The sequence below is a fragment of the Trachemys scripta genome, chromosome 4, assembly GCF_013100865.1.
Source record: "Trachemys scripta elegans isolate TJP31775 chromosome 4, CAS_Tse_1.0, whole genome shotgun sequence".
Taxonomy (NCBI): domain Eukaryota; kingdom Metazoa; phylum Chordata; order Testudines; family Emydidae; genus Trachemys; species Trachemys scripta.
Window position 1 is genome coordinate 120,386,416 of NC_048301.1, and position 14,535 is coordinate 120,400,950.

General features: G+C 45.5%; 2 protein-coding genes across 2 annotated transcripts in view; both read right to left on the minus strand.

The window, feature by feature from the left end:
- The window catches only part of TRIM33 (tripartite motif containing 33), a 74,557-nt gene extending 74,075 nt beyond the window's left edge, over window positions 1–482 (minus strand). Inside the window, exon 1 of the mRNA XM_034770638.1 lies at window positions 34–482. Within this exon, the coding sequence (XP_034626529.1) occupies window positions 34–457 (424 nt within the window). The 5' untranslated portion in view covers window positions 458–482. The remainder of the gene's footprint in view (window positions 1–33) is intronic.
- Window positions 483–7,681: 7,199 nt separating this feature from the next.
- The window catches only part of BCAS2 (BCAS2 pre-mRNA processing factor), a 17,132-nt gene continuing 10,278 nt past the window's right edge, over window positions 7,682–14,535 (minus strand). The window contains exons 2-7 of the mRNA XM_034767030.1: window positions 13,815–13,907; window positions 13,493–13,563; window positions 12,323–12,484; window positions 10,288–10,338; window positions 8,908–8,988; window positions 7,682–8,160 (exon numbers count right to left, since the gene is read on the minus strand). Coding sequence (XP_034622921.1) covers window positions 8,034–8,160; window positions 8,908–8,988; window positions 10,288–10,338; window positions 12,323–12,484; window positions 13,493–13,563; window positions 13,815–13,907 — 585 coding nt within the window. The 3' untranslated portion in view covers window positions 7,682–8,033. The remainder of the gene's footprint in view (window positions 8,161–8,907; window positions 8,989–10,287; window positions 10,339–12,322; window positions 12,485–13,492; window positions 13,564–13,814; window positions 13,908–14,535) is intronic.

Sequence of the window (14,535 nt, forward strand, 5' to 3'; positions counted from 1 at the left end):
GGCGGGCGGGCGGGCCGGCGGCCCCGGCCTCACCTTGCTGGATGTCGCCGTTGGCGCCGCCCGGCACGGGCACGCTGAGCTGGCGCTCGGGCTCGGGCAGGCAGCGGCGGCAGAAGGAGTGCAGGCAGGGCAGCAGCTTGGGCTCGGCCTCCCGCCGGCTCTGCAGGCTCTGCGCGCACACGGCGCAGGTGTCCAGCAGCGACAGCGGGCCCGGCGCGGCCGCCGGCAGGGGGGGCACCGGGCTGGGGCCGGGACCGGGGCCCGGGCCTGCCGCGGCCTCCGCCTCCGCCGGGCCCTTCTCGGCCGCCGCGCCGGGGCTCTCGCGCTCCTCGGGCGGGGCGGCGGCGGGCGCGGGCGGGGCGGAGCCGGAGGGGGACGTGGCCGCGGGCTCCTGGCCGCCGCCGTCCGGGCCGGGCTCCGCGGCCCCCTCCCCACCGCCTCCTTTGTTTTCCGCCATGTTTCCTCCTTTGAACCCGACTCCCCGCTCCGCGCACGCACAGCTCCGCGCCTGCGCCCGCACGCCCCGCGTCACCCAGCTCCCGCATACGCTGCGTGCTCGTGCCCGGTAGGTACGCGGCAGGCGGCGCAGGGACAGGGCTGGGCACGTGCCCGAGCGAGGCGCGCGCCCGGCACGCAGCGGCTATAGACCGCGGGCAGCGTGGAGCGCGCGGCCGACACGCCACTTCCAGGGGACGCGCACGGCGTGCCCAGCGTGCACGCCACTTCGGAGGGAGCGCGTACGGCATGGCCCCAGGGAGCGGCGGCGCATGCGCCTAGTGTTCCTCCCTGGCTGCAGCAAGGAGGCGTCGTGAAGCTGCTTCACTCTTCGGCTCAGCATCAGCAGCGGCGGGAAGCTGGGCGCGGAAAGGGGCGGGGCTTCCGTTCCTCTTCGCCAGACTGCCCTCTTCAGCTCGACGCCTGACTGGCTGAGCCATAGGCTCCCTTAGAGGCTGCAGCCAATCAGCTGCCTCGGGGCGGGGGGGGGAGGCTGCCTGGCCATGGCAGCCAACTACCATTGCAGAGCGCATGATGGGCAGTGGCACTGCCCCCTCATAGCCCACAGGAGGCGGGCCTTTCTCCCCCCTTCAGCAAGGCCAGGGGCAGGGTCCAGACCAGCCTGCCCACCCAGCCTGCCCTCAGCTGGGCCTGTCCAGGGGCACTGGTACATTTGGTTTCGCTGCCCCGTGCCCACTGGACCACACTTGTCACAGCACCACGGCCCCAGGAGCGCCGGGCGAGGCCGGGGCAGGCCCTGCACCAAGCAAAGAAACCAAGCCCAATGCCCAGCAGCTCACTGTCATCTTACACATAGCGGGTGACCTACTGGCCATGCAATTCATGGTGCCCTGCGCATAGTGGCCCATATAGTTCATAACAGCATGACTACACCTTACTAGTTGCTACTATCGCTGAATGGGAAACAGGTGGTGCTGGGGTTTTGAGGGTTCAAACGCTCCTGCTCACTTGCACGAGGATGTTTAAAAAATACATATATAAAAATTAATGTAAAGATCCCACAGGAATTATTGGAATGAATTTATATGCACCCTTGTTTTCAGAAGTGAAGTTGGACATTCTGTTTTAAAAAAAAAAAAATGGCTACATGTTTAGCGTTTCATTTTGGTTAATGGAGGCTGCCCCTTTATAAACAGGATTTGGTTCTATGTTTGAGGTTGAAAGCAACGTGTGGGAGATAGTGCTTGTGTAAACTCCAAAAGGGAGTTTGAAAAAAAAATGAGCTGAAGCCAAACCCCAGACCCTGCAGTAACCAAAAAGAGAAGAGCTTGACCCCCTGCAGCATGAACCAGCAGTTGAGAAGAGTGGTAAAATTTAAAAGTTGCCTCTTGTTCACTTTTTTTTTTAAATTATAGGCAAGGTCATTCTATCTGGGTCTTTCAGTTACAAAGTGAATAAGTTTAGGAGCTAACTACAGGCCAAGCCATGTAGTGGTTTGTCTATCTTATGAGCCCAGATAAACTTGGCAGGGAGTAGAAAAATAACACTTCCTCTTAAGCAGTTTCTCGTACCTATTCATCTCTCCCCCATATTGGGCTGAAACGTAAAAGAGAATTTTGTAGAGAATGATAAATAGTGTGAATTACTATGGGTCAATTTGACCAGCTTCTTATTTCTTATAAATTACCTCATCTAAGACATATTACTTGTTCATAGATTACAAGATAACTATAAAATCCAAATGAAAAATTAATGATTTTGTGTCAAAGAAACCATAATAATTGTCTTTTTTCCTTTCTCAAGCTATGTTGTGTTATACGCCTGGCTCATTTGATTAAAATACTGTTTACTGTTACTGACAACCCCTATTGTCTGTGGTGAATGAATGAATACTAATTGGTTAAGAATAAGCAAAAGACCTGCTTTTCAGATTACTATCTGAGTTATAAAAATAATTTACTGGATGAGCACAGCATTGAAATAGTGGGTCGTGGTCCCTTATCACTAATCCAAGTGATAAGACTTAAAAATTAGTCTAAAATCAATCAAAACTGTTACATTTAGGACCAACAGTGTAGCTCACTACTCAGTTCTTTCCTGCTTGTATCACAGTTTTCACATACCCCACCAAGTGTTTCATGTTCTCCATCAGCTGTCAGACTTTTGTTTTCCCTGCTGACTGGTTCAGATAAAGTTTTTCATAACTTCCTAAAAGTGGGTGTGATTATGCTGGCCCCCTTGCCGGCAGTCTGAGGCTTCATAAATATTCATATTGTGAACAGGTTTTGGTGACAGGTTGCTTTGCTGTTCACTTTTAAATAAAGTATATAGTCATTTCATTACATAATAACTTTCTGCTGCACATTAATATCATACAGAAGACAGAAAATTAAAGAACAAACCATAAGACATACAAAATTGGAGAAAATGCAGTTCTGTCTTCTTCCAAACAATGTCTTCATGGTGATATGAAGCAATTACAAAGTGTAATGGGGCTATGCTGCTTGTTCCAAACAACATTCATTAACTAACACACACCAGTAACGCTAGCTCTGATTCCTGACAAGTTCCCCAAACAGATTTTTTCTCCAGACCCATCCCCTCAGTATCTCACAGCATGGATGCTGGATGGTTAACCACAGTGGAGAGAAGCTGCTCTACTGATATTTTCAACATTCTAATTCAAAGCAGCAAAGACTCCACAAGACTAACAGTAGGTGCAGGACTAGTTCACGTGCATCTTCCAGTCCTAGAACCCCCGCTCCTGCCTGAGATCTCAATGTGGTTTCAGCTAGCTTGATGGGTTCCCTCGGAGTGCTTGGCATCATGATTGCTAAACTTCCTTTTAATACAGATAGTGATTGCCTCTAAAAAGGCTATCAGCCCAAATGTCAGGAAAGATGCAGGCACTTGGGGCAGACCCACCATACACTGTCTTCCACAGGACCCCAGCAAGAATTTTTACCTAAGGTGATCTCTGACTTCATCTAAACCAGATGACCCACCTTACCTGTGTTCTTTCCTAAAAATCACATACCGAACAAGGGGAGGCTAGGCTTCATACCTTAGATGTACTCAGAACTCTATCCACTTACCTTGTATTGCTTTTGCTACTGCAGAAGAAGGGTTAAAGGTCAAGCTACATCATCCCAAAGGCTTTCAAAATGGGTCTCTGATTGGATTACTATGTTACGAGCTTGCTGTAGGGCTAATTTAGCTGACATGAATAGGCCCAAGTTAAGACAAGCCCAAACAAGTTACTGCAGAACAAGCCCAAACAAGTAATTGCTGACACCACTAGCTATTGTGAACGTTTATAGTAAGTATGGGAAGAGAGAAATTAATGAAACTAACTATTGTAGGTATGTTTATAGTAAACCAAGCAAGCAGGAACAAAATGAACTGATAAGTTTACCTTAACCAATCTGCAAAGTGATTGGTCCTCACATGCAAAAAGTATAGCTATAAGTAGCTAGGAAAGATGTATATAAACTGTGTAGTGTGACACATTAATTGGGATTATGGCTCATTCTGTACCTAAACTCCCAGCAGCTTCGTCTGGCCAGCCTGGGCAAAAAGCTGTTAAGTGCCTAATAAAGTAACCTGAATGATGAGCTGGAGCTGAACTGAGGTTTTGGATATTAGAGAACTGGATGAAGTCTTCTTCCAGAACTGGACCAGGTGTTCTGGATAAGCCACATGGAAAGGTCTCAGAGGGAATCCCAACACTAGCTAGTTTAGAAACCTACCAATCAAGTCAGGGCAGAGCCCATTTGACTAGGGCGCAGGCAGCATCTGTGGTTTCTTTGAAAGGTGTTTCCATCTTTGAAATCTGTAGGGCACCTACTTGGGGATCAGTACATGCATTTACAAAACACTGTTTGCTCATTGAAGCTTTCCGGTTGGATGCCCATTTTGGCAAAGCTGTCTTACAATCACTGGTTTTGTAGATTCTGAGCACCCACCTCCTCCACATCAAGTCTCTGTTTGTTAGTCACCGATATGGAAGAAAGGATACCTACTCTATAACTGAGGTTCTTCAAGATGCATTGTCAATATGTAATCCATAATCCAGCCTCCTTTCCCACTACTAAGGAGTCTGGTAACTCCTGGATTCTGTATTGGCAAAGGAACTGAGGGATGGCTGGTCCTACTTCACCCTTTATGCCCCTGGGGGTGGGGAATGAGGGCAATCAAGACACAGGTGTGGCTCCAACAGACACCACTGAGATCAGAAACTTTTGGCAGAGCACATGACAGCCAGGAGTGGAATACATATGGACAAGATAAGAAACTTATTTTTGAGACTTATTTTCAAAAAGGGATAGAGAATAAGATGAAGAATATCTTATTGCCCTTATATAAATCCATGGTACACCCACATCTTGAAAACTGCGTACAGATGTGGTCTCCTCATCTCAAAAAAGATATACTGGCATTAAAAAAGGTTCAGAGAAGGGCAACTAAAATGATTAGGGGTTTGGAACGGGTCCCATATGAGGAGAGATTAAAGAGGCTAGGACTTTCCAGCTTGGAAAAGAGGAGACTAAGGGGGGATATGATAGAGGTATATAAAATCATGAGTGGTGTGGAGAAAGTGAATAAGGAAAAGTTATTTACTTGTTCCCATAATATAAGAACTAGGGGCCACCAAATGAAATTAATGGGCAGCAGGTTTAAAACAAATAAAAGGCGCAATCAACTTGTGGAATTCCTTGCCTGAGGAGGTTGTGAAGGCTGGGACTATAACAGGGATTAAAAGAGAAGTAGATAAATTCATGGAGGTTATGTCCATTAATGGCTATTAGCCAGGATAGGTAAGGAATGGTGTCCCTAGCCTCTGTTGTCAGAGGGTGGAGATGGATGGCAGGAGAGAGATCACTTGATCATTACCTGTTAGGTTCACTCCCTCTGGGACATCTGGCATTGGTCACTGTCGGTAGACAGGATACAGACCTTTGGTCTGACCCGGTATGGCCATTTTTATGTTCTTACGAGAGACTTCTCTGCTTCTCATAAGAGAGGCAGCATCACTGGCAACACATTACATAAATTTCTCTGAGCAAATCAGCTGGGGCTTGCAATGGGTGAAGATCCCAAAACGATGCATCTCAGAGCAAAAACTTACCAAGCTGCCTGATGTGATTTAGGGAAATTTCCTCCCCTCCTATTCAAATGACCACGGTTCCATGGAAGTGTGATGGGGCTATTAAAGAGGGCTCCCTATACTTTTACACTGACAATCACCTACTTCTCCATCGAGCAGCCAAAGCAGCAAGGTGCCCTGTTGATTAACACAAATGAGATAAAGACTGCATTAAAGAATGCTTAGGTTTGGATTTAAGATACGTTCACACTGAGGTGCCAACCTTCCTTTGCACTCCCTCACCCCAGCATACTGAAGTATTCTTACTGGGCACTATATTTCTTCTGTACTTTATCATAAATCTCCCTTTCCCATCTACAAATACCCAGGATCTAGGAGGGAGCCTGTAGGAGGGCTAAAGTTAACAGGATATTGGACATGGCAGCAGGTGCACATTTCAGTTATGCATGTGGACTTAAACAAAACTGAGTACCAATTTTTCTTGTGTTGGTACAATGCCAAGTGTAATGGGGACTAGTCCCTGACTGGGGCTCCAAGGCACCTCTGCAATACAAATAATTTTCAGCAGTAGTTGCCAAACAAAAGCAGATCTTTGGCATTCAAAATACCACCGTGAAAGCCAAATTTTAAAATGCCTAGAAAGAAAAGGACTTACTTGTAATAACACTTATGCAATGATTGTGTGTGTGGCTATCAGGACAAAAAGGAAGGAACAGCATCACAGTACCTGAAACTTCAGTTATATTTTGTAGCAGAAGCATAATTCTTTGGTATAAGGTCTGATCATTTCATTATATCCTAGAGTGCCTGGGACAAACTGTGATTAATGTAAGACACACTCTTCATAAAATTTCAAGAGTGCTAGTTCAGAAACAGAGGAACAAGCATAGCAAATACTTGGGTTTGAGTAAGTAGCAAAGAATCAGTTGTAGAAATGACTGCATTAGACTGGTTTAAGGCAGTGAATTCTGTATTTTAAAACTGGTAGAGGGATTGGTATCTATCCCCATGAGGGAAGAGTAGCTACCTTTGGCAACTTAGCCAGTGAGCTAGTATAAAATTTTCCTCTGTCAGATAAATTGACTCACAAAGAGCAGAGCACCTTGTTAATTTCAAATCTTGGTTTAAGCAGCTAACAACATGGATATTTTATATTAATTCACTGTAGCTGGATTTTATGTTTATGTTTTGAAATGGGATGACATGCAGATTAAGAGGCAACAGGAAGCAATTCACAGCAGTAAAGGATGAAGGCAGCAGGGGACCACACTAGGCTACCAACAGGAGAGAAGGTCAGGCTGCCAGTAGGAGAGAAATCACACCAGGCGTCCAGCAGGAAAGCAATATTCTGACAGCTATATTTGACATCATCATCCACGTGGCAAACAAAGATCCAGCCATTATGCTGGAGTGTGTGGATGATACAAATATAAATAAGGCAAGAATTTTAATCTCTTTAGAAGGCTTTAACTGTAGTGTTAAGAAGCAAATATATTTCCCTTTTTGCTTTACACATAACTGCATCCGGTTTATTACTAAGGAAAATCTATTCAGTTTGAATCCGTGATGCACACTTGCTATTAGAATAAAGCCATTCATTCCTTTGGATTAAGTACAAGCTCCAGTTCCTCTTACAGAATGGCCTAGTGACTTGCACTAAACTATTAACGTTAACTTTTCTTGCACTGTCACTAGTCAGGGTTATTTCTTCCTTCCGTGCCATGTCATCGTACGTGGCTGAAAAATGTTGGACAGCATTTTGCCCTTTGGGTAGTTCCAGCAAGACCTATGGCATAATTTAAAAACTGCACCTAGAACTATAGACAGGTGCCTTATACACTGAAAAAGATAGATGGCCTAGACAAGAGAAATAATGAGATCAAAGCAGCAAACCCTGGATCTGCCAGACAAGCCGAAGTGCCAGGAAATGCGAACAGCAGCTTTTGCAAAGACCAGCAAAAGCTCTTTCTAAAGGTCATGGAGGTAGTAACCACAGCAATGAAGCCACTCTCATCAATAAATTCAAAACCTTGCCCCAAGAAAGAACTTGTTCCATCTATGGCCTTGATGATATCATGCCCTCTAATGGCTCTTATGAAATGAAGCATGCATACAAGCTTAAGGTACCTGCATGAGGTTTAGTATCTGACAATGCTCAGATGTTTACGGCTATCAGAAGCCAAAGAAAGTTAGAAAAATGTTTATTTCAGGTATAAGAAATACAAAAACAAATAGATATGGTTCTAAGAACCACTGATTCACACATGAAATCCTTGTGCATTCAGTCTATGGAGCAGGATTTTTTTCCTGAATCTGCTCTATCTCCTCCTAGTCTTTAAAACAAGAAACTGAGAACTGATGATGGTTTTCCATCTCATTACACATGCAGATATTAGAGAGCCTAAGGACACGTGGCCTCTCCACAAAAAAAAGTTGCAAATGTGCTGCAGTGAATGGCAGGGGTCAGACCTCAGAAGTCTTGCTCGATGTTCTCCTTGTTGGCCTCCCCATGCTGCTGTTTAATTTGTAAGATTTCATTTTCTAGTTGCACAATCGTTCGCTCAATCTCATAGTTTTTACTGACCAGAGACACCCACCTGGAACAGAACATATAAAAACCCAAAGTTTAAATACTAATTAAGACTGTTCAGAGCAATAACTGTTTCTATAATTAAAGGAAGGTAGCTGCACCTTTGGATCAATCCATTAGATACAAACAAGGAAATAGTTTCTCAATATCTGATAAACTTCAGCCACTACATATGACCAATTTAAACAGACTAAGTGATGGAACGTTCATTCTATTTACTTGATGATAAACCACAATGTGCAAAACCTGACGCATTCAGATTCCTGACAGTTAGAAAACTAAGAGTTTTAGAAATAAAGTAAGTTCTGTAGGTGATTTCAAATTGCTAATGTGTCCTCTGCCCTCCCCATTCAGTCACTGCTTCAAGCAGCCACACTTGAATTACACAGTTAAACAACTACACCTCTACCCCGATATAACGCAACCCGATATAACACAGTAAAGCAGTGCTCTGGGGGGCGGGGCTGCGGACTCCAGCAGATCAAATCAAGTTCGATATAACGCAGTTTCACCTATAACGCGGTAAGATTTTTTTGGCTCCCGAGGACAGCGTTATATCGGGGTAGAGGTGTATTACCTGCAGCTATTGTTACTGATAAAAGATGCGCAAGGTGATGCCAATCCTGTGAAGGCATCTAACTGGGTCACCAAAAGCCTGTCATAGGCTATCCTCTCCGAGGGAGAAAAAAAAAACCATGCTGAATGTGTATCTGGGGAAGAATTAGATTAAGAGAAGGAGATTTTAGACACTTACGTTGACTCCATCTCTCGTAGCTTAGACCCAGCTGTGAGCTGCATGTTCTTTCGCTGCCAGTTGAGATCTTGAATGTTTTTCCTGGGAGAAAATGTTAATTGTTTAACCACACAATTGCATTCACTTTTTCTGCTGTCCTGGAAGTTTAACATTTGCTATTGTGCTTGAAATGCAGCCCAACTCCCTTACTCAGCTCCTGGAAAGGATCCTGGATACCCAAATGCACAGCACCAGAAGCATGGAGCTCAGTCACAGGCATGCATATAAACTAAACCTAAGTATCAAGTCTAAAGAGAAAGTGGACTGTGGACATAAAATTCCGTAAAATGAAACTCAAACATGCTAGTAGGGCAGGAGAAGCAAAGAGTGTCGGAGTGTCTGAGCTCAGAGTTCTGTTTTGTCCACTCTGAGAAAAATCAGGATGCTTAAACTAAACTGCACCATTCTCATGAAGCCAACAATGATATCTTTGGATGGAAGTGGCTCCAGACAGGCTGGGAAGAGCTGGATACACAGAGACCATTTAGATTTTGTATTAAATAAAATTAGAACACTGATGAGGTTCTTGCTTTTGTCAGTCTCAATACCCAGATTGCATATCCAAGTTTGTTCTGGAACACTTCCCAAACTCCAGCAAAGAGCCCTATCACCCCTGCTTCCCACACTCGCTGTATCTCAGAAACTAATCCTAAATTGCCCAAGAAAAACAGGCAGTGGTGAGAAATGGCGTGCTAGGCAACTTTGCCCTTCCCTCTGACAAGGATCCACACAGTGTTTCATGAGATTGTCACCTTCAGACTGGACTACTGTAATTTGCTGTATCTGAGTCTGAAGGTATAATCCATGAAAAAGCTCCTGCTTGTACGGAATGCACCAGTCTATCTCAGCAGGATGAGCTGCCATGATCAGGTCACCCCTGTTCCCTCCACCCTCCACTGGTGACCAATCTGCATTTGCTGTCTATTCAAGGCTGTAGCCCCGATCAAAGCAATCAACAAGCCAAACCTCACACTAGCCACCAGATAGACCTGCCAAAACTATTGGAATCGTCTGGGCAAAAATAACTCCAAGCAGTCGGAGCCCATTACCAGTAGCTGTTCTTCAAGGAGGATCCACTACTGCTGGGTAGGGGTCCAGGAAGAAACAGTTTGTATGGATTGGAAACAGGTAGAATTGTAATGAGTTTGTCCAAAAATGATGGACTAATTCACCACCTGCTGCTTCAGCACAAAACCAAAAGAAATATGACCAGGTCCTCTTCTCTACAACTCTGGCAGCAGCGTAGGGCTGAGTGGAGGCCTTTCTATACCTGTTATTGGGGAATTCCCTTTAGAGTTCCTTCCAAGTTTGAACACAAGGATGAGAAAGGGCAGCACTTACCTCAATTTCTGTAGTTCTTTCTGAGCTTGTTCGATCATATGAACCAGGTGTCTAATAAGCAAAGATGAAAAGTGTAAAAACAGGAGAACACATGGAATTTATCAGCTCACTCAGCGCTATACAATCAATAGAGGGAAGCAAGGAAAAACAAAGATTAGTGTGTCATTTATTTCTCCAAAATGATATAAACAACATGATGATCATACTCTCCAACCAGGCCAAGATGTCTGATATTTGCACCTCACCTTGAAGAGGCACACTGTATCTTATACAATCATTTTACAGTAAACCTGCATGATTTGGGTTGACCTGCTGCTGGGGAACAATTAAACACAAAGGCTCTAAGCTGAAAAATGCACCTCAAAACTCAACAGGCAAAATTACTGACAAAGCTTTTTATTGGTTTACAAGCATGATGCTAAACTTTGAGCAAAACGTCCCTTGGAAACGTGTATTTGGAAAGATAAGAATATGCTCAAATTGGGGCACATTATTCCCCATAATTTTCCTACTCAAATAAGAAAAATAAAGGTTAATGAATAATTTAGGACACACACATATTGAACTATAATATCCAAAGATGAAAAATTGCTGAATGTTAAAAAAAGTTGACATTTTGTTAGTTTAATGTTAATAGTTTATGACCATGTATAGAGAACGAGCTGGATAGACCCGTGTAACACTTATGCTAAGGCTTTGGCCTAGTCTTTGCTTGACATGAGTCTTGCCAATTTCTCTCTTAGGAAGACTTGTTTAAATGATGTTCACAGCTGATAGGACATTTTATTTTGTTCACAGAATGTATTGTGTTGGAGGACACAGACAAGAGAAAGTTAATCAGTACAATAAAATACACAAAACGTCATGCTAAAAAGTCCCTGGATTGGGAAAAGCAGGAGTAAGGTGACACGAAGATAATGTGGACAACATAAGTTACATACATTAAAGTTTCTGCATGTGTATTGTATGTGTTATGTAAGACACAGTGCTTAATGTTGATTGAATGCATATGTGATGTTGAAAATTCTTAAAAAATACAAAGTGAACAAGGACTGAAGTTGGAGAGTATCTTCCAGAGATTGTGATGACCATCATGAAGTGGAGAAGAGCTTCCTGTTCTCCTGGAACTCAGTAACTTGGGACCCTACCAGTTCCATTTTATCTGTTTGTTATCTGTCACATAAATATGATCAGAAACTAGAAGTGACAATATTTGTACATTTTCAGATAGAATCAAAGACAAAACCTGACTCAGCATAAATTGGGTGGACTCATGCTTCAGTTTCCCACCTTACACTTCAGTTAAGGACACAAACATCTACCAGGAATTCTCCAACCTCTTTCATTTTGTAGAACTCAGAGCTTCTCTCAGACATCTCTGCAAATGCCTCAATCCTGCCTCTGCCTAGGTTTTAACATACTCCATTCTGCAAACCACCCAGGAAGGGCTCCACAAATTAGTTTGAGAACCACTGAGGAAAGCAGATTCTGGCTGGTTCCCTTGATAGTCACTCAAGACAGATTTAATTGTAAGGGCTAAAACCCTGTCCCCCTCCTCCAATCTACCCTCTAGTAAAAGTAAACTTCTGCAGAAAGGGAGGAGCAAGATCTGGGGACCCTGAACAGATGGACACAAAACCAGCACATGTTGCAGCTGTCTTCTGTTGGGCTCCCTGGGCCCCACTGTATTTGGAGCAGTGGGAGAGGCTGAAATATGGGATGTGACTGTTAGGTGCATGGCTCCACTGGATGATTCTCCAGCACAGAGAGGGTTGTGGCTGCTGCAGCAGGGCTACTGCAACCATTTCTGTGGTCTCAATAGGAAGGGTGGAGAGAGTTCCCTTCCACCATCATCAGCACACAGTCTGATCAGATGAATTCTACCATGGTTCCAGGACAGGTTCTGAAGTTGTGAGAGACATTTCAATAAAATTTGGTGATTATTCTGAAGAAGGTATATGGAAAACACCTGGAGAACTGAAAATTGACACCACTTTTGTCCAATATTTTCGGAAGAAAAGAAGGGACTGCTTACTCGTTATACACTTTCCAAGCATTGCAGCCATGCTGAGACATTAACTCCAGATTCTCAATCCGAACAGCCTGATGCTCCAGCTGAGCCATTGAGTTATTAACACATTCTTGCCATGCTGTGATATCATTCTTCTGACCCGAGGATGGAGCAGGCAGCTCATACCTGAAATAAAGCCAGACAGAAAAATGTGTGTCTAAACACAATGTCTCAACTACAATTAAGGTCATTGCATTTAGACCTTCTGGAACCAATTTTGCTCAGAGGCACAAACACTGACCGAGTGTCAAACCTAATGCAGAGAAAGCCATCATCTCAGAACTAGATAGAGAAAATAGAGGAAGGAGTCTTGTTGTTCACTTTTATTTAGTAAGAAACAATGCAACGTGCAGCTACTTGTCAAAATAAACGTAATGAGTGAAATACAGCATGTTACTGCTAGGAAAAAAACCAGCAGGTTCCCATTTCAAATTGTCAGTATATTTAACAGAGCTGGGCTGACGTACACAACAGGAAAGGTTATCTGCTGAAACTTAAGGGTGGTCAGCCAATCGTGTGTCTCGGCTGGATCTCTCCCCACCCTGGCAATCCTGAGTTTCCAATAAAGAGGGCTTGAAGCTATTTGAACTTGCCAAGAAGTCTAAGGCTCCATGGCTGCATCATCTAAAAAAAAGATGTGATTTTGGCTTCTCTGTCCCTCCTGTTAGAAAAGGTGACTATGTGTTTTAAAGAAAGGTAGTCCTAATTAAAGCTGCAACATTTTCAACAAAACAAAGCATTATTAAAAGCAGCTGCACCGATACAGCTGCGCCACTGTAGCACTTAAGTGAAGAAGCTCCTATGCCAACAGGAGAACTTTTCCCCTAGTTAATCCATCTCCCCAACAGGGGGTAGCTGTATCAATAGGAGAATCTCTCCCATCGACCTGGTGCTGTCAACACAGGGGATTAGGTAGGTATAACCATGTCGCTTACGGGTGTGGATTTTTCACACCACTGACCTGAAAGACTTAGTTATACCGATACGGGTCTGTACTGTAGACCTGGCCTAAGAATCGTGCATTACACTGCTTCCGTCAGCAGGAGCACGCCTGCCAGGGTCTGGAACGGTTCCATCCAGAGCAGGCCTTTCCCACTCGGCTCATAGCAGTCACTTGTGAGGACTCTCACTCACCTTTTCATGCTGAGGAGCTCTATGGGCTGCCGGGCTGCCAGGCGCTCAAACTCATTCCGCATAATTTCAGTCTGTTGGAGCAGAGCAGACAGTTACCCACAGCCAAGTAGGGGGAAGGAGAGACCCAGAGTGCTCCCACCCCCATGGGCAGGAGAGACTGAAGCCCTGCCACGCAGTGACTGATGGTGACAGTTCTCTTTGCGCCCCAGCCCCACAGTGAGGGCACAGCTGGCCTTGTGCTGCAGCAGCCTCCTGGCAGGAGCCTGTAACCAGGAGACTTCAGGGCTTGGCTCTGGCCACCCACGGCACCTCCCTGGCTCACCTCAAAGGTGCTGTAGTCAGGTGTGGGCAGGTAGCTGAGGTAATTCTTAGTGGGCCGGTAGCGCCGCGTCTCCTCCTCCACCAGGGCGGCAGCCTAGAGGGAAAGAGCGCAGAGTGGAGTAGGGTCAGTGTACCGGGTTTTCCTGGACATGAGCTCTTTGGTGGTCCTCTGATTTCCGTCCACGTAGATTTTTGAAATGTAAAGAAACGTCCAGTATTTTTCCTTGCTAGCTGCAGATCAGACTGAGCCGCAGGCACCTGCGCCCCCTGCTGCTGGGTCCCTGTCATTTCTCTGTCCCCACAGCTGTGCGCACAGGGCAACTGCCCTGTTCTGGTTATGGCCCTGTGTCGCCACACCAGCCAATTGGTCCCTCCCCTGCATCACAGCTGCTGGGTCCTGCCAGGCCAGGCCCACAAGATAAGCCGAGATGCTTGCCACGCCGTAGGGCCTCAGAGCCCAACCGGGAATAGGGTGACCAGATGTCCCGGTTTTATAGGACAATCCTGCTTTTGGGTCTTTTTCTTATATAGGCTCCTATGACCCCCCACCCCCGTTCCGATTTTTCACACCTGCTGTCTGGTCACCCTAACCGGGAGGGGGTGAGAGGGCCGGGCCTGGCCCCAGCTCCTACCCTGGGGAGGAGAGTCTGTGGGGAGGTGCTGGAGTGCCTGCGCCAATCACCTTCCACCGTGACAGGGAGCGACACTACCCCCCCCCCCCC